The sequence below is a fragment of the Equus asinus genome, chromosome 6, assembly GCF_041296235.1.
Source record: "Equus asinus isolate D_3611 breed Donkey chromosome 6, EquAss-T2T_v2, whole genome shotgun sequence".
NCBI lineage: Eukaryota > Metazoa > Chordata > Mammalia > Perissodactyla > Equidae > Equus > Equus asinus.
Window position 1 is genome coordinate 80,868,096 of NC_091795.1, and position 27,044 is coordinate 80,895,139.

At 53.6% G+C, this 27,044-nt stretch overlaps 1 protein-coding gene across 5 annotated transcripts in view; it reads left to right on the forward strand.

Moving 5' to 3' along the window:
* The window catches only part of OTOF (otoferlin), a 97,430-nt gene that overhangs the window by 36,193 nt on the left and 34,193 nt on the right, over positions 1-27,044 (forward strand). For all 5 annotated transcript variants that reach the window (XM_070512422.1, XM_070512423.1, XM_070512421.1 and 2 more), the window contains exons 4-8: positions 4,221-4,320; positions 7,037-7,218; positions 20,307-20,380; positions 21,805-21,931; positions 22,417-22,471. In XM_070512422.1, coding sequence (XP_070368523.1) covers positions 4,221-4,320; positions 7,037-7,218; positions 20,307-20,380; positions 21,805-21,931; positions 22,417-22,471 — 538 coding nt within the window. The remainder of the gene's footprint in view (positions 1-4,220; positions 4,321-7,036; positions 7,219-20,306; positions 20,381-21,804; positions 21,932-22,416; positions 22,472-27,044) is intronic.

Genomic DNA, 27,044 nt, shown 5'->3' on the forward strand with positions numbered 1-27,044 from the left:
CGTGTGAAGACGAAAGTATCCTAGTCAGGGACCAGGAGGCCTCAGGTCTGCTCGGCCCCGCCTTGAATAGGTCCTTCTTCAGGAACCTTGGACGTCCCAGTGAGGACAAGGTATTGGGTCCAGGAACCTTGCGTGTCCCCTTCAGACTATCCAGGACCCTTGAGGGGGGATGGCCTGGCCCAGGCGCCAGTCTCCTGGAGCTTCTGAATAATTCAGGAACCAGGAGCGCAGTGGAAGCCTGGCCGGGCACTTGACACCGGCTCCCAGGGGAAAGTGATGTATTATTGACAGGTCCCGAGGCTTGGTTGCGTCTCTATTGGCTCTATTGTGGTCAGTCTGCAGGCCCGTCAGTGTCTGGGGCCCCCTCCCTGCTGGCTAATTACCTGGGGATCCTGGCCCTGCCCAGCCTGCCCAGCCACTCTGTGGGGCCAACCGGGCCTCATGGGCCAGCTGTGGGCCCCGTGGGGGGTGTCCTCTTTGCAATGAGTAACCTGGATGGGCTTCCTAAGGGATGTTGTCAGAGGACAGAGGGTTGGCTCCCAGCTCCTTCACCTAACAGCCTGGGGAAAACTGAGACCCAGAGAGAGCTCTTGCCCAGGGTCACCCAGGAGGGTCAGGCAGAGCAGATTTTCAACCCAGACCTTCTGTCCCCCTGGGCCAGGGCTCCTCCTGGCAGAACAAATGGCCTTGCACCTCCGCTTTCCAGGGAGAGGACCCAGCTGCCCAAGGGGCATGTAAGCCCACCCTCCCAGGCAGCTCCTCCCCTGCTGACCCACCCTGAGGAGCAGAGGCCATAGGCAGACCCTGCTGAGTTTGCAGCCAGGCTGGACAAAGGGTCGCCAGCCTGGGCAGGGTGATCTCCAGGGGTCACCACGCAGGGCAGAGCTGGGGCTTCGTCCCTGCACCAGACCCCTCCCCAGAGGATGTCCATGGAGGGGGCCAGGGGCTGTGTTCGGGCAGAAGCAGCCTTAGAGCACTGGCTTGGAAGCTGTGTTTCCAGAGCAAGCACCCTGGTTTTGCTTCAATGGTACATTACAGATGCGTAAAAAGAGCAAAGTTTTATAAAAATGCTTTTCTTCTTACTTTACATAAGACTGAGACAATATCAATTGTCCATTTGAAAGAATACTATTTTTATCTTTGTTTGTGGGAGGTCGGAGGGAACTGTGAAGAGTTAAAGCCCCCCAGCTGCCCCCGGGGCTGTGGAAAGCCGATTTCTTTGGGCGTGCCAGCTCTCAGGGTCCCAGCCCCGCCCTCTGGGCCACAGACAGGCACTGGCTCTGTGAGGCTGTGCATCTGCAAAAGAGCCCAGCGCTGTGTTGGGCCCTCCAGATGGCAAACCTTCCACATTAAGGAGGAGAGGAGGGGCCAACATCACGTGCGTGTTCTCCGCACCTCCCAGTGAAAAGGGTGGTATTATTTCCTTTGGGGAGATGGAAAAAAAGCAAAGCTCAGAGAGGTTGGAGAACTAGCAAAAGTCACACAGCTGCCAAGTAGTAGAATCCCCCTTAGACCCTGCTGGGCAAACCCAACCTCTGTCTGACTCAGAGCCCGGGCTCTTTCCACTGTCTACACTGCCTTCCGTGAGGAATGGCATGTAGTCTGCATGTGGACAGGGCTTGGACCAGGGTGTGAGGAGCAGGGGGTTTGCCAGGAGGTGGGCCTTGGCTCACCGTGTGACTGAAGCAGCGGCAGAATGGACGAGCAGTGAGAGCAGCTGTGGAGCAGTGAGATCCCTGTCACCTGGTGTGTGCAGGGGCTTGAGAGCTTATGTCAGGGAGGGTGTGGAGGGGACTCCTCCTCACTTGTGCTGGACCAGCTCTCCTCCCAGGCCCCTCCCAAGTCTGAGGTCCCAGACTCTGGCCTTAGTTAGGACTTGCAGGGGACTAGCTCCATCCTGCCCCCTGGGGATGTCTTGTCACGTTGCAGCATCTCTGCTGATCCTTGGGCCTGCCTCTGAGGTCTGGGGCATCCTCTAGGGAAAGATATGCGTGAGCGTCCAGCACTCAGCAGGCACCCAACGGGGCCTAGTGGAACTGAAATGGCCTGAAGCTCCAGTGGGTGAAGTGCAGTAGACCCGGGTTCTCAGAGTGACCTCCCCAGCAGCACCAGCAGCAGCACCTGGCAGCTTGGGAGAAACACACATTCCGGGCCCACCCATCTTCTGAATCAGACCCCGGGGGTGGGGCCAGTGGTGAGCTGGAGCTGGTTCTTACTGGTCCCCAAGAGCAGACGGTGCACGTCTCTCCCACCGCCGAGTTCAGCGACTTCACTTTGGAAGCTTGAAATTGGCCACAGAGGGAGTATTGACACCATGGAAATGGACAAGAGCTACAAGTCAGGACTGCCTTTCCTCTCCCCATCCGGTCGGTAAACAGTTGCCAGCACAACCTTGGGTAGGTGGCTGCAAGTCATTTGTGTCTTAGCAAGCCCTCCAGAAGATTCTGTTCATGCTGAAATGGGAGAACCACTGATTTAGAACAAAAACGAGTAAGGCTGCGAAAAGGCTAGTGTCTCTTTCATGCCTACAGTCTGTTGTTGGAATGCCTACACTGTACAGAAGCTACAAACACAACCCCCCACCCCGCTCACTTTATAAAGACAAAATTGAGACTCAGGTCTCCTGACCCCAACTGGGCGCTTCTTCTCTCCATGCACCACCCAAACTGGGGAAAGGCCAGGAGGCAGCCAGGGGAGGAGGCTCCCCAGGGACTAGGTCTGAGAAGCGCCTAGAAACCTAGTCAGTCTTTAGAGTCGGGGAATGGTAAGCAGTTTCACCCACAGGGAAGGTGGGGCGAGCCGGCAGATGGGGCTCCAGGCTCGAGAGGGAAGCACTTCGTGTTCATCCCCCCGCTTCCTCCCCTCACGCAGACGGAGGCACCCTCCGTGGCATTCAGAAGGGTGCACACATCGAACATGATCCTAAAGTCAGAATTCACCTGATACCTCACCTTGCCCAGATTTGCCATTAATTAGCTGTGTCCCTTCCCACTTCCTCCGCCTCACTTCCTCTTCTATGAATCCAGGTCAGCACCAGAAGATTCCAAGGCCCCTCCACCTCTCACACACTGTGGCTGCCCGCCTCAGCCTTTGTCCCTTCAACCAGAAACAGTGTGTGTGTTTTCATGTGCCCCATGTGAGAACACCTCTCTGAGGACCCTCTTCTCCCCCAGAGCAGTAACCTTCAGCCCACAGGGTGAAATGGGGCTCGAGGCGCCTCGGTCAGCATTGATTGGGCGCCCACTGTGTTCATTGATTCAGCTGGCAGATATCGAGATGTCCTGTGTACTGGAAATAGGACGCAGCCCCTGCCCAGGCGAGGCTCACAGTGTGGCGGCTCCCCTTGATAACCACCCAATTTCTTTCAGAGTGCTGACTATGTGCTAGGCACTCTGATGAGAACTGGGCACAGAGATCTCAGTTCGTCCTATAAACAACAACTCTGGAAAGTGGGGGTTATTAGCTCCTCTAAGGAGAAAACTGGAACTGTGAGAGGCTGAGTAAGTTGCCCAGGAAGCAGTAACTTGCTTAGTAAGTGTCAGAGCTGGGTTTCAAATCCCCATCTCTCTGACTCTAAGACTGTGCTCTTCCCAAACCGCGCTGCCTTTCCCCTGCTATGCAGCTGGGAATGTGGGGGTCCCACAATCGCGTGGCTCTTTGCCCTCAAGGAGATTGCAGAATGCAGGTGTGGGCGTCACTACGGACTAAATGGGGATGAATGAGCCCGTGGTGTTGGTAGAGACCTTGGTCGTGGTTAGGGAGGTGGAAAGGGGAGGAGCTGCTCTTGTGTCCAGGAGCCTCTGATCCTCCCCCAGCAGCCTCCACCCTGGGCATCTGGGAGTAGCTCTGCAGGGGCTCAGCCGAACCCCGATTCCACGTCCCCAGGGAACACAAGGCTCCACCACTCTACCCTGACCCCAGTCTAGGAGCATTTCCCCAGGGTGCTCACTGCTCTCAAGCTCTCCCAGAGAAACGGATCCCGTACACACAACCCCGCAGTTGTCAGGGGTCACATACGCTCCTGGACATGCTACCCTGGCCAGGACCATCCCTGGTCCTGGGCCACCTTCTCCAAGCCCGGCCCGGAGCCTGAGCAAGCCCTCCCTCTCTCCAGCCCATTCATCTCCTTTCCAGCCAGTCACAGCCTCCTGGGATGTCAGCCTTGCTCTTCCCTCGGGCCTCTTCACGAGAAACTGCCATGCCCTCTCTGCTCTTCACAGGCTAATCGGGACCTTCCGCATGGTGCTGCAGAAGGTGGTGGAGGAGAACCACGTGGAGGTGACCGACACGCTGATTGATGACAACAATGCTATCATCAAGGTGGGTGTGCCCCAGAGAGTCCCTGGCCTTGCCCATTATGGGGTCACCTGGGGGCCTGCTTCACCCCCCAACATGGCGTGGTCTGGGGAGTGCCCCTCATAGATGGTGAGGTGAGGCAGGAGGAGGAGCCCGGTGGCCATGGCCGGAGCCTTAGGGCATGGCAGGGTCTGCTGCCCCAAGGCAGGTGTCGCAGCCCTTCCTACAGTGAGAGTGCAAGAGAAGGGTGGCTGGGGGATGCCCTCCCTTCTCCACTGAGGGGGCCTGCCATTTGGACTCAGCTCAGGGGTCACTAAAGAGGCCTCTCTGGTCATCTGAAGGTCACACTGAGCGCTGCTGGCCACTTCAGGGCACAATCTTCGCTCTGCCTGCCTGTCTGGGCTCCTCTCTAAGACGAGCCATTCCGGGAGGGCAGGGACCTCCCTTTCTATTCCATTTGTCACATCTCATCCCAGCACTTCCAACGTGAGCACACATACTAGTGATGCACAGTCCGTAGGCACTCAATGCCTGTCCTCACAGTGGAAGGAAATAAACCAACCCAGGGGCCCAGGCCCAGGCCCTGCTGTGAGGCACCTGTCCCCTCGAGCTCATTCAGTTCACTCAGGGGCAGTATGGTACGGTGTTGAGGAACACAGCTCCAGGGTACAAACCTTAGTCAGGCCACTCACTCACTGTGTGACTTGAGCAGGTTACATGTAATCTGCAAAGTGAGCAAAATTATAGCATCTGCTTCATGGGATTGTTCTGAAGATTAAAAGAATACACAGAAAGTGCTTAGAACAGTTAAGCACATAGTAAGTGCTCAATAAATATACAAAATAATATTGTTAGCATTATTTCCTGACCTCAATTTACCCATGTGTAAAATGGAGCTGTACCGTGGGTCTTCCACCCGGGTCCTGTGTAATGTATGGCTCTACGTAATGGTCAGCAGAGTAGCCTCAGAGGGCAGGACTGCAGCCACACGGAGCCAGAATGGGAAGAACCCCCTCTGAGGAGTGCCAAGGGTAGGGCGGAAATTCCCATGGTGCCTTGGTGTCTCAAGACACTTCCTTGCTGAGAACAAGGAGAGCATCTGGGGCTTCTCAGCTTGGCCCCAGCTGGGTTATTCTCTCCATGGACAGGTGCGGGCAGGAGAGGCTTCTGGAAGTCAGTGGGGCTGGGGCCTCAGCCACCTTAGCAAGGGGAGAGGGGACGCAGAACAAGAGGGGATGCTACGAACATCAGTGGGAACGAAGCACTTGGAGGAGAACATAGACGCCTGGAGGAACAGAGTGTGAGATAAGAATAGGAAGTGAGATGAGAGAGAACTGGGCAAGTGGGCAGGGATGAACAGCCAGTCAGCTCGTGACCTGTGTTTCTAGAATCAGACCTAGCAATTCAGCTGAGGAGAAGACTTACAGATCTTCTAGCCTGCCCAACTTCTGCCCATTTTTCGGAAGGGAACCCTGAAGTCCTGGACAGGGAATGGATTTGGTCAAGGTCAGACATGTGGTCCACAGCAAAGCCACCACTGGGACCAAGGGCTTCCAATTCCAGGCCACCATTTTCCCACCACAACATACTTAGTCACATCAAAGGGCCACATTGACTCAGTGGAAAGGACATGGGACTTGGAGAGGGCCATCCTGGACTCAAATCTCAGCTCAAGCACTTCCTAGCTGTGTGACTTTGTGCAACTAACTTAACCTCTCTGATATGTTAGGTAGGGTAGGTTGAAGTGTTAAGAAGGTCAAATGAGTTTACATTAAAGCATTTCAGCATGATGTCTAGCACAGTGAGGGTTCAGAAAGTATGTGCACCTTTTCCTTCCCTGGGGAAATCTAAGCGTGGGCATTCATTGGCCCATGGACTGAGTAAAGGCTGCCTGTGTCACAGGAGCAAGTCATCCCCAGACCTGTGAGGAAGGGCAAGTGCATCTGGGAGCCCTCCCTGCACCCCTGTGGTCTGAGGAAGGGACTAGAATGAGTCTTCCCTGTGCACTGGTGAGAAACTAGAGCCGAAAGGAGGTAAGTGGCCCAAGGACACAGAGCAAGAGCTGAATCAAGATTCTCAAGTGCATGGCCTGTGGCCAGGTTTGGAGCTCCACTTTCTCCCAGAGAAAAGCTCAGGGCACCCCCAGTTCCCTTCCTCCCCAGGGTAGGAGGGTGGGTGTCAGAGGAGCAGGAAGAAGTGCTGACCCCCTGTCTCTGGAGGTCGTCCAGGGCCTGGGCTCCGCTCCTGGAGGCCACACTCAGCTCCTGTCATCACGTCTCTCATGAGGATCAGGAGCAAGGGGCGGTCAGCTGGTTTCAGGCAGACCACCCCTCTCCCCTGCAGGGCACCCTGATTCTGAGGACGAGGGGGTGACCTACTCACTGGGGACCCTGAATGATCCTCTTGCTTACGTGTACAGTGGACTCAGAGAGCCCACCCCCAGCCTGCAGCTGGCCGGGCGGGCTCGCCCTCAGGGAGGAGTAGAGCCAAGTGCAGCAGGATCTGGGCTCTGGAGTCAGAGCCCATGAAGTTGACTGAGTCTGTGCTTGTCTGTCTTTCTGAGCCTCTATTTTCTCACCTGCAAAATGGGAGAGTGAGGTGAGGGTAATACCCAGCTTGCCTTCCTCCAGTGAGTTAAGGGTGTGAAAGCACTTTGTAAACATCACAAAGCAGGAGAGGGTACCAGAGTATGATTGTTTTTGCTATCCCAGCTACTCACCACCTGCCTCCCTCCCTCCAGACCAGCCTGTGCGTGGAGGTCCGGTACCAGGCCACAGATGGAACAGTGGGCTCCTGGGACGATGGGGACTTCCTGGGGGATGAGTCCCTTCAAGAAGAAGAGAAGGACAGCCAAGAGACAGATGGACTGCTCCCCGGCTCCTGTTCCAGCTCCCGGCCACCAGGCGAGAAGAGCTTCCGGAGGTAACAGGACAGGCCCTCTGGCTGCCCACTGCCCCCAAAGACACAGGGAGGATGCCTGGGGCCTGGTGCCCCAGAAAGGCCCCCCTAGGCCTGACTGGGCTCAGAGAACAGGGCTGAGGTGCTGGAGAGATATGCAAGAGGTAGGAGGATCTTTCTGCGGCACTCCCCCGCCCGCTCCCCACCCCGGAACTCACTGGGGAGGATCCTCCCCCTGCCCTGAGGGACACAAAGTTCCGGGACCTCCTGCCTCCTCAGAGAGAGGAGAAGCAGATGGAGGAGGCCCTGGCCTCCCTTTTCCGAGACCCAGCAGTGCCAGACCAGCCCCAGGCAGCCTGGCCTCCACTCTGGCCTAGTGCAAGCAAGGGGAGGGGGGCCTCTTCCTGCCAGAGTGAAGCCAAAGGTCCTGGTCGGGACCTGGCCTCTCTTCTGTTGAGAAGAACACACCCAGTTACCCTCAATGTCCAGGATTCACACCTGCAGGTGTCCTGCCACACACAGATGTCAGGAAGCTATGTCCAGGCCTGCTCGTTCCAAATGCACTTTTTTACAAAAAAAGGGAATGCGATTGTACTACTCTAAGGGCCCAAAGAGGCAGGCTCTAGGCTGGTAAAACGTGGACCATAGGTTCCTAGCTCACTGGGAATAATGTGTAAGGCGCAGGTAAGTCAAGTGTGTGTAGAGGAGGGGGCGGGCTGTGAGAGTTGGGCATGCTCCCCTCCCATCAGAATCATCTCCTCCCATCTCCTTCCACCTTTCTGTCCCAAGTAAGAGGTATTCAGTCCCTGTTCTGAAAAAACACAGATTCTAAATTAGTGTAACTGAATTTTATACTTTTATTAGACGAATATGTTTTCCTTCTTTGTATTTGAACCACTACACACTCACACACACACATACACACACACACACAAACACACACACAGATACAGGCTTTAGGCCTTGGGAACCAGGTAGGGACTAATAGCAATAAGGTCAAAGGAACCAGGCCTGTGGCAAATATGACTGGACCTTTGACTTCAGGCTGTCCATGGGTCGGGCAGCATTGCCCAGGCCAGCGTGGAGCTTGTCCTCCTTACACTCCGGGCTAGGTAGGGTAGAAAGAGCATGCAATTTGCCCTCAGGAGCTCTAGGCATGAGTTCCAGCTCTGCCTCTTACCAGCCTTGTGACTCTTTACCATCTCTCCTAACCTGTACAATGGGGCCCAGAACAATGAGAACCCCCACCTTGTTGTTGGGAGAGCCAAAGGGATGACGGAGGGACAGGTCGTAACTGGGGTGTGAGCTTTGCCCCATGTAAGGGCTACTGACAAACAGGTTCTTGGCAGCTGGACAGTGCAAAGGATAAGGAGTCAGGCTGGAAATGATGAGAGGAGGAGCAGGGACCCAGTGGGCAGCCAGGGGATGCTGACACAAAGGGCGCCATCTGGTACCTGCTCCCCATCCTCTGTCCCCACATAGCAAAGAGCTTGGCTGCGGGCCATCCGAGACTGCAGGTGGGGCTCTAAGGAAGGGTTTCTGGGGACAAGATTGGAAGTCAGGTGAGGGCCAGCAACTGCAAGGAAAGGAGTGCTGCCTCTGAATCAGAAGAACTAAGTTCTGTTAAGTGCCATTCTGACTGCCACTAACTAGCTGAGTGACTTTGGGCAAGTCACTAAGCCCTCTGGGTCAGCGACAGGAATGGCTTGAGCATCCTGTCTCCCCTCCAACTCCGACCCAGGGATGCTCTGGATCCCGTGGGTAGCACCCACAGGAAACTACTCCCTGGGAGCTCTTGACAGCCAAGAGGGCGGCCCTCTCTGGGCTGGCTGTAACTCAGGCAATGCCCAGCCAATTTCTCTCTGTCCTACAAGAGTGGGCCAGGACGTTGATGGAGGGAGCGGTGAGAGGATGCAGTAAAGCAAGATGAGGATCTTTGGTCCCTGGACCCCCAGAGGGTCCTGGGCACCAGGAACATGGAGATGCAGAGGGCTCCTCCCATCCTTCCTCACAGCTGTGGCCTGGCTTTCCCACCTCTCCTAACCTTCCTATGGTTCTCCCAGGGCAGCAGCAGGAAGCAGGGGCAGGAGAAGGGGTTTTACCCCGGGACCAGGAATTGGGAGAGGGAGACAACCCCCACCAGAGTTCCTTGTCCTGCTTGTCTTCCACTGCCCTGCGTTGGCGGGGCTGCGTGCACAGTTTCCCGGCTGCCAGTCCAGACCCTGTGAGCACCCTGGGGGTGGGTGCCATTGCCAGGCTAAGCCATGCAGCCAGCATGCAGCAAGAGGGAGGGATGGATGGGCCATTTGCTGGTGAGGAGAAAGTGAATGGTTTAGAGAATTTGGGCTTTTCTTGCAGTTTGATTCTGGCTGCCTATACGGGGCCAGTGAGATCTGGGTCAAGGAGTGCTGAGGTTCTGAGGGGAACCTGGTGGTTGGCCTCAAAGCCCCAGGTGGTAAGTCTCACCCTCATCACCTAAGAGCCTGGCCGGCCAGGCCCATCAGCCCTGGGGTCTGGGAGGAAGTCACTGTCTTCTGGGCCAGAGAGCCCTCCAGAAGGGACTTGGCCAACAAAGGGACAAGGAGAGGGAAGGGGTGTCTGTGCCCACCTTCTGACCCCCAGTCAGTCCCCCTTCCCTCACATCTGCTCCCCGCCCTCCACCCCTCCTGGGAAGGCCCAGGCCTTTGTAGATCAAGGCGCTCCATCTACAGGGTGCCCCTCTTGTCTCTCCTTCAGCCCATAACCAGCCAGAGGAAAACCTCTTTGCGGACAAGCAGCTGTCTCACCTGGTCCTCTGGCCTACAGGGGTGTGGCGTGAGGACCCGGTCCTCCTGCCTGACGTGGCTCCGTGGAGTGCTTCTAAGGGGGATGGCGTCCTGGTGGAGTAAGTGGGCAGGAAACAGCCTCCGAGCAGCCAGTCCCTGAGCGGCACTGGCAGGGACTCTTCCATGAATGGCAAAGGAGGCTGATGTGGGGAGGTCCTCTGGTGACCCCACGCCTCTCCCTCCAGGGCCTGGGTCCCCCCTAGCTGTGCTCCTGACATCTGCCTTCACCACCCCCCGGGAAGGGACCTTTGCATAGGCTCCTCTCCTTAAGGGCACTCACTCCCAAGGCCTTAAGTATCTGCCCAAGTTGCGCCCATTCCACCTCAGGGGCTGTCTGCTGGCAGCCCTGCACCACTATTAGCCTTTCCTCCCATGGTTCATCCCTCACAGGCCCTGGTAGCTGCATGTCCTCTGAGCTACTCTGCCTATTTCTCCAGTCCCTATCCCCAAAGCAGAGACCTCTCATTTGACAACTCTCTGCAAAATACCCCCAGGAATGTGCCAGGAGCCATGTGGCGCCATGGAGAGCACAGGGCTCAAGTCCCAGCACTGCTCTTTGGAGCCCCACTTTCCCATCTGTAGGATGGGGGTCCCTGACGCCTCACAGGAGTGTTGGGATTAAATGAGATACTACATATGAGTCGCCCAGTGCAGTGCCTGGCTTGTGGTCCGTGCTCAGCAGATGTCTGTTTCCTTCCTCCTCCCTCTTCCCAGTCACCATGTTACCCACCCCCAACATTTTCTACCCTGAGCAGTATTTGACCTTTTGACCCAGGCCCTGTTGCCAAGCTCCCTCTCAGCTCTGGCCACCCCTATACCAAGGGCCCTGCCCACAAACGCTGCCCACAGCTGGAGCGTCACAGCGTTCCCCTCACCTCTGCCAGCTGTCAGTGCTGCAGAGAAGGAATGAATTACTAACTCCAGGGGTGCTCTGCTCTCAGAAGCACAAAATCAGGGTTCTGGGCCCTTGTATGTCAGTATACATCTGCTGCAGTCTCTGAAGAGAGGAGACTTTGGCCCTAAACACACGTGCTCTCTCACACACACACACACAAGTGCCTGGGTGTTTGCACACACTCACATGCACACACCCACTCCCCCTGCATGAGGCTGGGGAGCGGCACACGCTGCTGGTTTCTGGGTTCTGCGGCGGCGGCTCTCGGAGCCACATCTCGGGAAGAACAGAGAAAGGAGCCCCGGCTTTCATCCCACAGCTTTCATCCCACGGCTGCCCTGCTGAGACCCGGGCTTTCCCACCAACTCCTTGCGTTCTGAGACTCTCTCTCCTCCTTTTCGCCACCTGCCTGGCCCTCCTGCCCTCCATGGCCCCACCTCCTTCTGCTGCCCAGCCTCCCCTCCTGGTGTCCCTGGGAATGTAGGGGGTCCTGCAGGGCTCCTCTCTGCCAGGTCTCATCTGGCGGTAGGTAGGAGTGCGGGCCATTTTTCTTGTTCTCCTTATGGATCATTCTTCCTCGCCAGGAGAGAACCGTGGAAGCCGGGTAGCTCCCTCCTCTGCCTGGGGCCCGAGCAGTGTGCACAAGCCTATGTGGATGGGCTCGGGACACCCAGCCTCACCCACAGAGTACTGCTTTATCAGGTCCAGTGGCCCCTCCCCCACTGCCCTCCATCAGGCTGAGCTCCAGAGGTGCAGCAGCTCCAAGGAGCCAGGGTCAGGGCCAAGCTGGGATTTGGGTGAAATGGTGCTCAGGAGACTCCTCTCAACCCAGCTGCTGCTTCACCTGAGGTTGGGGTTCCCTCCCACTCCCCACCCAGGGCTGACTGCCCAAGTGAGGCCTGGTGCCATGAAGCACTTAGGTCCCAGCAAACCCTGGAGCTCCCCAGCAGGCCGCCATATTGATCCTCGACCCTGTGACAGCTTTTACGGGTGACAGGGAGCCACGGAAGTGGGAGCTTGAGGAAGAGGTGGCGTGAAGCCAAGGCCAAGAGACAAGGGCTCATAGAGAGCAAACGCTGATTGAGGAACAGAAGCTACCCGGCCAGGCTGGAACACTGGAAACACAATGTGGACCCTAGGAGGAAAGTCAGGCCCCCATCCAGGGCTTTGCGGAAAGGTCCCCTAGGAGGAAGGACTCCACAAGGTCAACCCCCACCCCACCTCTTGCAGCTGAGTGACTGAGGGCAGGCTGAGCCTCAATCCCTCGTTTGGAAAATAGGATAATGACGACAGCCACCTCGTGAGATGATGGATGCAGTATGTCAAGGCGTGTTAGAGTTCTCAGCACATGGCCTCACAGTTATTATTCATGCTGGTAGTTGTCGTAATCGTGGTTGTAGTAAAATCACCAGAATAATATTTTTTCACAGAAAGAGTATCCTTTTCCCTTCTCCATGTCTGCACTCAGAGTGTGGGCCTGTGTGGACCCCTTGTCGGCCTGGAAGCCTGGAGTGTGTGTGGAGGGGGCAAGCTGGGCATGTGCCAGTGGTGCGTGCTGTGTGCCCGGGTTACAGTACATGCTCTGGCCTGCTGTGTGCCTGAAAGTCCCCACTGGGCCAGCCTGACACATCTCTGCAATTTCAGGCCTAACCACAAAGGGAAACAGAAAAAGTATCACCTTTTACGTTCAGGTGCACAAATTCCACCTTCTCGCCCCACGTCTACCTGCTCGCAGGTGATACACTTCCCCTTCTGGTTCCTCAATTGCAAGGATTTTCAAATTTTTCAGGGTCATAGAGCTCTTTAAAAAATAATAATTGGGGCCGGATCCATGGCCAAGTGGTTAAGTTCGTGCACTCCGCTGCGGCGGCCCAGGGTTCGGATCCTGGGCGCGGACATGGCACTGCTTGTCAGGCCACGTTGAGGCAGTGTCCCACATCCCACAACCAGAAGGACATGCAACTAAGATATACAACTGTGTACAGGGGGGGTTTGGGGAGATAAAGCAGAAAAAAAAAAAAAGATTGGCAAGAGTTGTTAGCCCAGGTGCCAATCTTTAAAAAAATAATAATAATAATAATTAATAAATTAACTAACTAACTAACCAACTAATTTCCCTAAAAACCTGGATTGATGATTCAGAGAAAGGCAGCCCTGCTTGGATTAATGTCCGGGTGGGGCCAGCACATCCGTTTGGCCCTCATTCTCGAAAGCTCATTGGTGCCCCTGCTCCATTGGAGCAAGCCCCATGAAGCTGCCAGTGGGTGTCACTGGCGGCCCATGGACCAGCAGGGCCTGGGGCCAGAGCAGGGCTGCGGAGACAGTCTCCCCTTCTCTGCAGCCAGCTGTTCTCTGCTCCATGGTCTCAGCCAATTTCAGCAGCCAGAGTCCTGGCTGATGTTAACCTGTTTGAAAAGAATTGCGAACTGACCAGCTTGCCTAATGGAAAGGAGAGCTGGCCAAAGCTGGACTTCAGCTGTGATCTATCTAGGCCTTCGGGTCCTGAGCTGTCAGGGCATGGAGTCATCTACCTGGGCAAGGTCGGTGCCGGGACAGAATGTGAGCAGGGGAAAAAAATCTCTAATTGTCATTTGCTTTCTCTTCTTCATCCTCATGGCCACAGCACCAGGCAAGCATTGAGAGAAATTTCCAGAAGGGTTTTCCAGGAGCCTTTCTAAAGAGGGAGAGGAGCACAGTTCCTGCCATGCTCTGAGCCCTGGAGCAGTAGCTCACCTACCACCACATGCCCAGAACCTCCTTGGCCCACCTTTCTTCTGAGGGGCCCTCAGAGCCTGGGAGCTGCCCACTGGAGGGGCACCCTCCACGCTCATCTAACCTTGTGTTCCCTGAAGCACCTGTGACCCACATTCAGAAATCACCAGACCTGGCCTTGAGATTGGGATAGTCGCCACCCAGCCCCACCGTGTGAGCCCCTCCCTTCTCTCCCCAGGGCAGAGCCCTGGGCCCTTGATCCCTGCCCAGCAGGCCTAGGCATGCTGAAGTGAGAGGCTATGGGAGCAAGGGGTCCCTGGGAGAAGGAGGACCCTGGGAAGTGTGGGGTCAGCAGGGCCAGGGGCTAAGTCTGTGAGTGTCTCTGGTCCACAGCCTCTCACACACATCCCCTTGTCTCCTCATTTCTTCCCCTACTCAGCAAAGGCAGAGAGAAGACCAAGGGAGGCAGAGATGGCGAGCACAAGTAGGTGTCCCAGGCCAGGGCGGAGCCCATGGGGCTCAAAGGCTCCTCACCACAGGGTGTGGATGTCGGGATGGCCCAACTCGGAGGGCTTAGGCATGGGCTGTCCTGCTGGAGCCAGCACCGAGGGATGGCACGGCGAGGGAGGTCTCTCCATCTGGCCATGGGGGGTGAGGGACAGCGAGGTGTTAGGGTGGGGGCGGGCAGGTGGCCGGGCCTTCTGGTTTCCACTCCCTCTTCCCTCCTTTCAGTGTCTTAATCCTCCTCCACTCCCCTGTTCTGCTCCCCTCTCCCGTGGGTCAGGCCCTCAGGCTTCCCTGTGAGGGAGGGTGTGACTGAAGGCAAAGGAGTGGGGGAGGCCCAAGAAGCCACCTGCCCCCACAGAGTCAAGGCAGGGCTGGGCAGGTGGACATGCAGCCCTGGAGGCCCAAGGAGGACAAACTCTGAGCATGGAGTGACCACAGTGGGTGGCCAGAGCATGAAGCCCCAGAAAGCTAAGGAGAGGTGACCCCTCTCTGGTGGTCTTCACCATCTGCATTCCCCCAAAGGCCTCCTAGGGGGTGGAGCAATCAGGCGTTGTCTGGGAGAGGAGAGGAAGAGGGGGCAGCAGATGAGGGGGCCGGCCACAAGGAGTTGTAAAGGCTTAAGGCCTGGGCTGATGAGGAGGTCTCACAGACTCCCCCAGAAGCACAGGTCATCTCAAGGACTCTCTAGCATCACGGGGAATTCACAAGGGCAGTGGTAGTCAAGCTGACCACGCTGGAAGGGGCCTCTGGTCCAATGCCCTTTTTTACAAATGACAAATCTGCGTCCCAGAGAGGGAAAGTGACCTGCCCCAGAATAGGGGCAGAGCTGGGACTAAAACACAGGGAATCTAACTTCCTACCCAGAGTTTACAATAGGCCCTGGACTTTAGAGCACTTGACGGTAGTCTAAATTTAATTTAATTTTCCAAACACACCAGTAGAGCTGAAAAGCCAGGAATGTGCTCTTTATTTTCCAGGTATGGAAACTGAGCCCCAGAGATGATGAGAGGTTTGCCCAAAACCGGGGTCCCGGAAGTTAAAAATTAGTTGATACGAGGACATCATGGGGACAGCAGGACTGTGTGTATAGGGGTCTGAAGTAAGCAACAGTGGCATGGACTTGGGGTATCTGCTCGCGTTAAGATCCCAGGGGCTCACAGCCTCATTGCTTTAACAAGAGCATATCGAGTTCCAACTCCCACTTGTTACACACGAGCAAAAGCATGATACCACGGCACTGGTATGGCATGGGGAGAGCTCAGGCACGGAGACCTGAAGGGTCAAGGAGTTTGCCAGGTTCTGAGCAAGAAAAGAAGCCTCAGGCAGACCATGTGCCCAGGTTGGAGAGGAAGCCAGGGAGTCGCATCCTCGAGGGTGTGGGAAATGATGGCAGATGCTGAGCTGCGGGTCCCTCTTTAGGGAATGGTTTCAAGGGGTCAGGTTTCTGCGTGGACACTAAAAAAAAAAAGGCCTAGATGAGACACGGATAACCTGTCCATCCCCCGGGCTCCTTGTCTGAGAGCAGTGAGGCTGTAAAGCCCTTCTTGATTTCCAGCTCCCCAGTCTGTCCTGGGCTAGACCCCAGGGATTCAGACTGGCCACAGGCAGACTAAGAGCTGCCTCAGAGTGCGAGCACACAGTAGGCCCACAGTAAATGCTGGTTCCCTAGCACGACCCCATCCTAACGTCTTGCCATCGCCAATTAACATATGAAATAAAGTAAACTAGCATTTATTATTCTTATTTTAATGTGTAGAGCCTTAGGATGATGGAAAGGGTAGGAAAATGGGATTTCTAAGAAGAGATTCAACAAGTTGAAACTCTATACCCTGGAGAATAAAAACTGTGGAAACAGTTTTACATCTCTGAAAGGTTAGCATGTGGCAAAGCTGGCTGGTTTCTCTCTCCACTGAGGAGGCATACGTGGAGACAGGTGTAAGTTGCAGTTGGGAAAACTTAAGATTCAGGCCATGAAAAAGCTCATGCTCCCTATGAGGACTTGAGATTCAGGGACAGGTTCACCTGGGGAGATGGGAAAACCTATCTCCATGATGCTGTTGGCTTGAGCCTTGCAAGGGGTTGGGCCACCAGGGAGAGCTGAGGAGCCAGCTTCCCTGGCAAATCTGGGGCTAAGTACACGAGGGTCTCTCAAGCCGGCTGGTGTGACAAGGATGCATGAGCAAACAGGCCCGTTTGGAGACAGGTTCTGTATGAAGGGTCAACCTGTCCTGCCCAGATGTAGGAAGATATCTTAAACTAACACGTCTGAAATTCAACACACTTTGAAAGATGACTGTAAAGGCTGCAATTATGAAATTACCTGTACTTGGGGCATGGAAAACAGGAGAAATAAACCCATCACAGGCCCTTGGAGACTATTCCCCAAGTTTTGAAAATTTGGCCATTTAAACAATGCAGAGAAGTACCACAGACTGTGTTTCTCTTAGGCAGGAGTTTGTTTCTCCCGATTGCCTGAGGCCTGAGCTCGTGAGCCCAGACAGTTCTGACTGAAGGCAGTCAGGGGGGAGAAGCCCTGGGCAGCCACATTGCTCTAAGTCACTACCTCCAGAATAATACATAGATCCACATTCATGAAACACCCAGCTCACTAAATTTAGCTTGGCCAATGTTCCCAGGTCATTATGAATGCCGAGCTCTCCCCTAGGACCTTGAGTACATCACCCAACCACAACGACGTCCTTCTAGCTCTGAGCCAAGGAACTAGCAAAGAAATCATCAGACCCGTAAATGAAAAAGTTTACAGTGAGTGAACTAACTTTAAAATCTTTTCTCTAGAGAGAAGTAGCAGTCTAAATTGTAAGTGCGTATCATTCTGATGGCATTGAACCCAGCAATGGGCAAGCCCAGAGGTGATGACTAATCCTCAGAGAGTCCGCAAGGCCCACCTCTGCTGGCTCCTCATGTCATCCGTGAATAAGGAGCCACTTGGTTGCAAAGTAGTTTTTCACTGAGTTGATTATTGGTTTGTTTTCTTTGTCTATTTCTCATCGAATTATATCTTCAGTAATTGGGGAGCCCAACTAGACCAAATGTAGAACTTCATTTAAAAGAAAATGCTCAGTACACCAGTAACCTAATCAACAAATTGCATTTTTTTGAAATCTAACTCTTTAATGCAAGTAGATAATCTTCAAAATTCCCTGATGAAGTTAACACGTATTTCAAAAATGACCTGTACCCTTTGCCAAGAGAAGCAGGCACAGTGCTTTCCAGGAGCCAGTGCTGTGATGGGAAGAAAAGGTTTCTTCCATAGTGAACTTCTGATGTGTCATCCATCAGAAAATGACAAAGGGCAATGATAGCCGATGACATCACGCTCTACTGCCCACAGTTCAGATGAATTGAAGAGTGAGCCTAGGAGGAACAGACAGAGGCACAGAGCCTATAGTAAGAATTCTGGAAATTGCATTTAACCTACATATTCTGTATTTTTCCTAAAGGGGCGAATCATCATTTAGAGATACCCCCAGACACGCGAGAGTTCCAGCAGTGAACCTATCTACTTGAGATGGTTAAAATCATGCAGGGTTGGGGAGAGGGGTTTCTCCTTTGAATTGCATCAGGGTATGGTACAGAATGGATGGATAAGTATAGTTTTTAAAAAGTCTCAATCTTCACTTCCAAATATGTTTGTTTTAAGGAATAAGGTGGCTTTGGAATTCAAGGGCCATGTCTGCTCAAGGGGAAGCTCTTTTCCACTTGAGTAGGCCCTTGGAACCAGCATCAGAAAGCCGTGATTCCCTGCTACCTGAACCTTCTCTGGGCCTCAGGTAGCAGGGCCAGATCCTGTCCCAGGATGCCTAGGGGCAGGCTTCTCCAGGCTAGGCTTGCTTCTGACCAGACACATCACTTTGACCTGCCATCTCAGAGCACTTTTCTCGGGGTCAGCAGGGCAAAGGGGGATGATGTGAGGGCAAGGCTGTGTCGGAGAAGGCTGCATGCGACAGCATCCCGGGGACAGACCCCCATGAAGTGGGGCTTGGGACTCTAAGGATGGCACAGCGCAGGAATGGCCAAGAAGTGATTGTATAAATCAAACACAGGGCCAGGGCCCTCCAGGAGACTCCTGGGTAATCCAGGAGAGTGGCAGTCAGAGCAGTGAGGAATCCCAAACACTGACACGGGGAGTGGCATGAGGATCCACACTAGGCACGCTTCCTGTTGCAGGGGTCAGAGTCCAGCCAGTACCCCTGCTCTTAAGGCCACCAGGCAGAGAGCAATCCCACAGGATGGTTCAGCCTAAGCCAGGCAGAATGGTCCCTTTCTCACCACCACACGATGGTTTCTAATGGTTCATTGACCTGTTCAATGTTATGTCACCAGTCATTTAACGTTCATAGCAATCTCTTCCAAAATGTGTTGATGCTCATAGGTTATTTTTGAATGAGCCCCTTCTCTGTAAACATGGGCACAATGGAGACAGAAGCTGTATGCTTCAACCTCAACTCTCTGAGCCTCAGTCCTCCTTGCATTGAATGAGGAGAAGCATATGTCCCTCCCAGCATTGCTCTGAAGATAAAATGAGCAAATATCTGGAAACGCCTTTGGCCCCAGTAGTTGCTCCATATGTATATGGCATACATATATAGCATCATCCCTTATTAAGAGGGGAAATTTTTTTAAACAATTCTAAAGGCATCAGTTTTCCTTTTTTAGAGTACCTTTTTTTCACTTTCTTCCCGTTGCTCCATCCCAGACAACATGATGCTGGCTAGTGCAGACACATCAGTGTTACCCCAGCGTTCTTTCACCCACCTCATGCCTTTTTAGGAAATTACGAACATACTAGTGTTTCCTGAACTGAGTTGGTGCCACATGAAATGGGTGGCTCCTGGTTGCTCTCTCACTGGGATACCAACACACATCCCTTCATGTCTTGCCTGGCACATGAAGAGTCACGAAAAAGTGTGGGGCTAGGATAGGGCCAGGTCTGGAGGGATGAAATTGGCTCCCCAACCCCGGTAGAGGGGCTTGAGGTTTCTAGGCCATCTCTACAAGGCCAGAGAGGTTTTCCCCAATCTCACATTGCCCAGCATAAAGAACAGTGGGTCCTGGGAACCATAGTCAAGCCTCCACAGGGAGATGCGTGACCCAAAGATGGGTGGGCTCTGCTGTGGGTGTGCTCAGGGTTGGAGTCTGCAGCTCGCCCCACCTGGGCCTACAGGATGACAGGGCCACACCCAGGAGGAGGGAGAATGGGAAGTGGAGGGAGTCAGGTATCCGGCCCATGCAATATTCATGGGGTAATGGAATATTGCACTTTACCCCCTGCTGATCCTACTCCTGGTCCCTCCTGGCGCCAGGGACCACAGGCTCAGCTGCAGGGACATCACTGAAGGGACAGTGAGGACCCCTGCCCCCTTCCCTCAGCACCCCTGACTGCAAGTCCCTTCACCTGGGGGCACAAGGCCACACCAAGCCAGAGGAAGAGGTAGGAACTACAGAGCCTGCCATACATTCCTGGGTGTTGGTGGACGGGGGATTCTGCAGTGAGAGGGGACAGACAGAAGGGGCAAAGCCAGGACCAAAGATAGACAGAAAAGGACCATCTCCTCCTTTTCAGTGAGGACCAAGGAGGATCCCAGGAAGCAGCGAGACTGGGGAAAGACAAGGCAGGCTTTGCGCACCACAGCCATGTGGGAAGTGACCAGCTAGTTTCAACCACATCTCCACCTCCTCCTCGGCCTCTGCCCCTCTGAGTCCTGTTCCTGCCCTTCTGTTCTGATGCTTTGTCTCGGGTCCTCTGGTTTCTTTCCAACCAGCTGAGTGGGGTGCAGGGACAGAGAGGATGAGCTCGGGGGCACGGACGCAGCTTGGAGCTCTAAGACTGGACTGAGGGGGCTGAGATCGGTCCAAGACCCCGAGGGGCTCCAGTTAAACGGTTCTTTCCAGTTGAATGCCACCTTCTCTGGTCGCTGGGGCTCGGCCTACTCCTCGGTGTTGTGAGGGCATGGGGAAGGAGGGAGTGGTAGGGTTTCCTCTGCCCGAATTCTTCCTCATGGCTCCCAAGTTAGGAAGTTCGCCCCCCAATAATCTCTCTCGGGACCAGCAGGTGAGGGGCTGGGGTTTGGATCTCTCTCTTACGGGTTCTCTCGGGTTTTGCTCTTCTATGTTTGTATGTCTTCCCCCTCATCCTGGCGGGCCCCTCACAGAGCCGGGAGAAGCGTGTTCTCTGCCATGAAGCTCGGCAAGAACCGGCCCCACAAGGAGGAACCCCAAAGACAAGGTACGGCGCGCGCCCCAGCCCGGGTCCCAGCCCGGGTCCAGGCGGGCGGTCTCTCCGCACCTGATGGAGACCAAGCCCCGCCCCTCCGCGGGCAGCGCCCAACAGGCTCTCCTGCGATTGGCCGGCGGAGCCACCTGGGCGGGGCCTGGCCTCCCATTGGCGGGCGGAGGAGCCAGGTCTGATAGTGGTCCTCAAGAAGGGGGCGCTCTCAGTTGAGGGTGGGACCGGTCTGTCTGCTGGTCTAGAACTGAGCGCAGCCGTGTGCCTGGCACGCCTGTTTATGAAAGGCTCCTCCTGCCCTCTTCGCTCCCATTCTTTTTCTCCACACAGAAGCCTAGAGATGTTTAAATAGAGAAGGGAATAACAAAAACCCAAAGTTGTTTGGCTAATTCCCTATTTCTAGGGGAAAACCAGAGTCCCGAGAATGTTTACTGGGTGGCAAGACTCACTGTCCTGCCTTTTCCCCACACCCTCTCACCGGGTGCAGGGAAGGCCCTGCGGGAGAGAGGCAGGGTGGGCCCTGGAAGGCTGGAGTGGGCTGTGGCACTGGTCCCTCTGGAGGAGTGGGCTGGGGAGGGGGCCAGGCAGATGTTTAAGAGGAAGCAGAGAGGACCGGGGGAAGACAGGGGAGAGATGGAGTGGATCAGGGAGCTGTGTGTAGCTTTCTGACTCAAGTGTGTTGATCTCATGCCCACCCCCAGGGCTCCAGCTTCCCTCCCCAGCATCTCCTGTGTGGCCCACTGGCCCCAGAATCTCTCCCCTTCTCTCACCCCCCACGCCAGTTCCAGCTGTGCCTTTCTCCTTCCTAGATTGGAGAGGATGCAGCTGCTGGCTGAGGCCCAAACCTACCATCCTTGGGTGGCTTCTCAGAATCGTCATTTCTTCATCTCATTGGGTTAATACACATCACTACAGGGTTAGGTTCTGAAGTCCATCAGCTATTTTACATGGATAAGTTACTCCCTAAGCCTCAGTTTCCCTGTCTGTGACATGAGAATAATGCCTGTCTTGGCAGGACGTGGCTATGAGGACTAGAGATAGGTGTATAGAGTGCCTGGCATTGTGCTCGGTGCATAGTAGCCACTCAATAAATGGTAGCATTGTTACGAGAGGTACATAGGTGTGGGTTCTTTATTCCCTACCTTCTTCCACAGAGGATATTCAGTTCTTACATAAATAATATACAGTAAAAGAGTTACATTCAATTAAAATAAAAAAGCAAGACCAGATATAATATCGGTTAAGATCAGAGATCCAGACTAAGTAGAAAAAAACTGCAGATATACAGGCCGTAACATTCCAAGCAAATGCTACCAAGGAAAGCTGGAATTTGGCTCTTAGCTTCCTGGACACCAAAGCAAAAGGGGGAAGGCAATCACTCTTCCACCGTCCAGCCCACCCCACCGGCCTTTCTTCTTCCCCAGATGAACCAGCTGTGCTGGAGATGGACGACCTTGACCGCCTGGCCATTCGTCTGGGGGATGGGCTGGATCCTGACACAGTGTCTCTAGCCTCTGTCACAGCGCTCACCACCAATGTCTCCAACAAGCGGTGAGTGGGCCAGTGCCCTGCAGCCCTGACCACCTGTACCCCGTCAGGCAGGCCCCATCTTGCCATGTCTAGACTTTGGGTGGGGAAGAATCAGGGCCCGTGGGCAGCTTCTTCCTAACCCTGCCCGTTTTTTTCCTGGATGTCTCTCTCACCTCTCTCCCTGCCAAGGCAGAGTACAACCACTGCAGTCCTGTTCCTGGGTCGTTGAACACCCCGGGGCCTAGGGAAATCACAGAGCCACCCAGCCCATATTTGAACCTGTCCATCTAGTGTCTGTCTCCCTGTTACTTCTGCCTTTCATTGGTCCTCTCTGTTGAGGCCTCTGAGAACAACTAACCTTCATTCTGTTTGGTGGTCCAGGAATGTTTGAAGACCATCATTCTGTCCTTCAGTCCTTCTCCAAGGTCTAACCACTGCGAGTGCCCTCCTCCCCTCCTGCAAGCAGTCCCCTTATACCAGGCCTGACAGTATTCTCTCCTCCTCAGATCCAAGCCAGACATTAAGATGGAGCCAAGTGCCGGGCGGCCCATGGATTACCAGGTAGGTAGGTGCCTGGAGCCCTCATGGCTTTCAGACTCTGCTCTAGTGGGGGCTCTGGCCAGATGTGCATTGTAGACTCTGTGGAGGTGCAGATCTGGGGGTCATAGAGAACCACAAGCTGAATGTAAGTTGCAAAAGCGAGCTTATTCCTAGGAGGTATTCACAGAAGTGTCGTAAGCAGAGAGGTACAAACCCAAAGAAAAGCTTGAGAACTCTGCTTCCGCTGGTCAGAGCCCTCCCAGGATTTTGTGTCTGTCACTGGACTCCATAAAGTGGGAGGGCCCTGGAAAAGCCACAACGAGATCAGGTAGCACTACACACCAAAAAATGTTCCAACAGTTAAGATAAGAGCCTCTGAAGAAAGATTTTTTTGGTGTGTTTTTTGAAATTGTTATTTTATATTATTTTAATGCTGGAAGTAATGTCAGTCTTGGTTATCTACAGATGCTGAGAATGTTGGTGTTTTTTCCTTCTTTTTGCTTCTCTGTATTTTCTGAAATTAACACTGATTTTTTTTTGTTTGTGTGTTTCTAAGACTGGAGACAAAATGGCCGAGATAGGGAGAGTTTGAAGCTGTAAGGCTGTTGATGTGGCCGTGGTGCAGGCAGGCCGGGTCGTGAGCATGGCTGGTAGCTGCTGGGAGAGGGCCACACGGGGAAACTGGGCCCCACTGCAGCCCTCCCAGCCTGGCACCTGATCCTCAGCTTTGCAGGGCCACATCCTTAATTTTCTCTCTCCTCCCAGAGTTGATCAGAGCCAGAGAGACTGAATTACACTAACACAACTCACAGAAGTCTAATGTACAAGCCAGAAGTACCTAGTATTTACTTATAAACTGGAAGCAAGAAGGGCCCTGGGACCATCTATTGCTCTAGACCCTCCCCTGAGGACTAACAAGACTCAGTTATAGGTCAGGAGGCTGCTGGACATTCCTAGCAAGTATGCTGCTGGTCGAGGGGGACAGAGCCTCCAGGAGACCCCACCTGTCTGCCGCTGTACTTCCTGCCCTAGTTGCCAACACTGGACCCCAGAATCAGAGTGAGCCCCCTGTCCCAGGTTACCGGTTGTCTTTGACGCCCATTTCCTAAGTCCCATGCACATCACTCCTGCTGTAAGGGCAGCCCCGCCTCACCTCACTCAGGCATCTGTCTGAAGGACTAGATGGCACCTTTCCTTGTGTCTGGTACATCTGGTCACATTTCCTCGGGACATACCTTGTCTCCCTTAACCCTTGCTTCAGTTCCTTCTCATCCAATTGGTGACCATCTTCACAGGTGCTGGAGAACTAGCCCCGGTATCAAGTGGCCCTGCCCTGGGGTTTCAGACAACCTCAAGCCACTGGACTTCTTGGAGGTTTGGGCACGTCACCTCCTCACCTCTATCAAAACCCAAACACAGTGTCTGCATCTGAGGGCCTTTCCAAGGGACTGGCTCAGGGCTTCGCTTCTCCATGTGCTAAAAGAGAAAAATACCAAAGAACAAAGACCCCCATAGTCACATACCATTCCCTCTGCAGTGTCACCAGCCTGACACAGAAGGGCACATAGAAAATGATGGCATTGTTGTTGCAGTTAATGTAACTATTATTTTTTGAAAGTTTACTCTGTGCCAGGCACTATACTAGGAGCTGCGTGTGTGTTTTCCATTTAAGTTAGTGTAATTCTTACAATGGTCCATTTCAGAGGGGAGAAACTGAGGCGCGAGGAGGGTAAGGAGCTTGCCCCAGGTCACCCATTATTCAAAGGCAGAGCCAGGGTTCAAACCCCAGGGTGCCCAGCTGCAGCTCTCAGAGCAACCAGGTTCTCTCTAATTAAGCCTTCGGACAGTCGCTCCCTCTGGTCCCTGTTCATCTTCAGCTCACTGCCTGCTACTTGTTTTGCAGAGCTCTTTCAGACTGCTTCCTGCCAGAGGCTTGTATTAAATGGATCAGATGTTCTTCCTCCAAAAGCTTTGTAAATGTTCTGAATTGAACAGAACAGTTGTATTTAAGCTGATAAGACAGTGTCTGACAGGTTCATTCACATCTCAACTGCAAGTGTTAACACACTTTGAGGGAGAGCCATGAGGAAGCAAATATGGATTTACTCTTGCTTCCAATAAGTACAATGTATAAAGCAAGGAAACCTACCAGAAGAGACTTCCCTGGCTTGGAGAACTTGGCTTTGCCGAGTTAGAAAGACCTCAGCCAGCGCCCCCAGCTAGTGAGAGGAGAGGGGCCTTAGCTGAACTCAGGCCCAGGAAGGATCCTGAGGGCTCGAAGTGGTGAAGAGACCATGGTGCACCCACACCCTTTGTTTCTTCTGTTTAGAACGCATGTCATGTGCAAACCCTGTCCTGAACCTTGGCATCTCAAGAGCAAGAAGCCACCATCTCCTGCCTGTGAATATGCAATTTCCCCATCAGAGTGAGCAAAGCTCAGCACTGGGCAGAGACGTCCTTGGTGGGTCATGGCATCTTCAGTCTGTTCCCTGCCTGCTCTTCCTGGCACCAAGACCTAATACGTTTTCACCTCCAAATATCTCTCCAGTTTTCACCTCCCCATCATCTCCCCTGCCACTGATCCTGGACCCCGAGCCTCGACTGCAATGTTGCACTCGCTTCCTATCTGGTCTCCCTGCCCTCATATTGCCTCCTCCACTTCATCCTCTATGCATCACTGGAATGATCGCAAAATGCTTATGTGGTTGTGTCCCATCTCTGCCACCTGAGCTGAGGGAAGGTAAAGGATGCTCCAGAAGAGCAGTAATAGAGGGCCCCCTGCCTCTCATCTCCAGCGCCCAGCAGATGTTGTGGCAGCCTGATCAGATCCCTCCCTCAGAAGCAGGTCACAAAGCACCATGACTCGAGTTCTCTCAGGACAGAGGTGTAGAGTTACGCGCGGGGCATTGTTCCTTGCAATGGCTTTCAGGAAGCCACCTGGGGATTATCTCTCTTATCTTGGAAGGAGAGGGCGGAATAGTCAATTACCAAAAAGTCTCCCTGGTCAGCTGGTCAGTTGGTCTCTTTGTGGCTCATTTTCCTCCTCGTCTTCCACCCTGGCAAGATCAAGTTCTCTGCTGCTGATTGGAGAGTGGAGGAGGGGATGGCCAATCCTCTCCCCAGAATTTTTTTAAATTTCAAGTCCAGGTGATACAGTTGCCCCTCCCTATAGCCCCAGGTGGGGGGAGGGGGTCAGCAGGAATGAACTTCCCCTCCCCCACCAACACCCCAGGGCCACCTCAATCATGTACTCTCAGGGTTCCCCTCAGGCCACCCCTCAGCCCGCAAAGAGCACCCTCTGGGGCCCCTCTTTGCCCCCCATCCTTTGTTCCTTTCAACCCTTTACCCTCCTCCCTTCTCCACTTCCTACCTCTTGGGTATCAGAGTTTCCAGCCAGGGTTGTCCACCATTGTTGGCTCTGCTCAGTGGAGGAAGGTGGAAACTTTGGGTCCTGATGATGCAGGCTCGGGGAGCCAAGGAGTCGAAAGAAAGATTTCTTGGACTCTCAACGTCTGGCAGTAGTGCTCTTTTATTCAGAGAATAGCATGGAGTAGCATGGAGACAGGGCCCATGGGCAGCAAAGAGCTGCAGGCATGGGGGACAGGACCCGTGGGCAATAAGAGCTGCAGACATGGGGACAGGACCCATGGGCAGTAAGAGCTGCAGACATGGGGACAGGACCCATGGGCAGTAAGAGCTGCAGTGCATTGAGGGTTAGGGCTAAATTTATAAGGCATAGGTATATGAGTTATTTCTTTACAAGACAAAGGAAAGATCATGAAAAAAATCGTTAAAATGGTATCCGTGCAGGTGGGGTCTGGTTGCTGGGCGGTCCTATAACTTTAGATGAGAATCAGATTGGATCATGTCAGGGCATCCTATGCTTCCTGGAGGATGATACAGATGGTATGTAGGGCAGGTCACCTTGGGCTTCTCTCCCTGGGGCGGCCTTGATCCTCATTCCTGAGAAGGAGTAGAGGGCAAAAAGGTTAGCATCACGGCCTGGCCTCTGGATGGAAAACAGAAAAACCAATCAACCACTCACAGTGGGAAGGTTACTCTCCTGATGGCGTATCCTTAGTATCTTATCATTCCAAAACTGTGTCTGTCTACTTCCCAGTCTTAAGTTACAGAAAGCCTTTTTTTATTTTTTATGGAGAGGAGAGGATGTGTTAATTGTGGGAAACAATAATGAGATTTAAGAAGATTCTGGTATAAAAAGCTTCATAGAGGTTAAAACCCTATAAATTACGGTGCAAAGAATGTTCTAATGTCTATTTACTCTCCTCACAGTAAACTTCTCAGAGCCAAGTTAATTAGCTCTATTTCCTTTCTAGCTCCCTGAAGAAATGGTGATTATTGATCTTCAGAGCTCTGGATTCTGAGCCCCATGCCCTTTAGCACTTCAAGTTCCAAATAGAAGCGTAGTTCAAGTGTCACTTCAGTTTGTAAATGTCCAGTTTCCAGTTCTATATACTTTCTTGACAACATTCTCATTGGCATCGGAGTTCTTATTTTTCTTAACATCATTAGTTTTGATATGTGGATTTTTCTTGGCCTTCAGAATATTTATAAGACTTTGATGGACACAGTG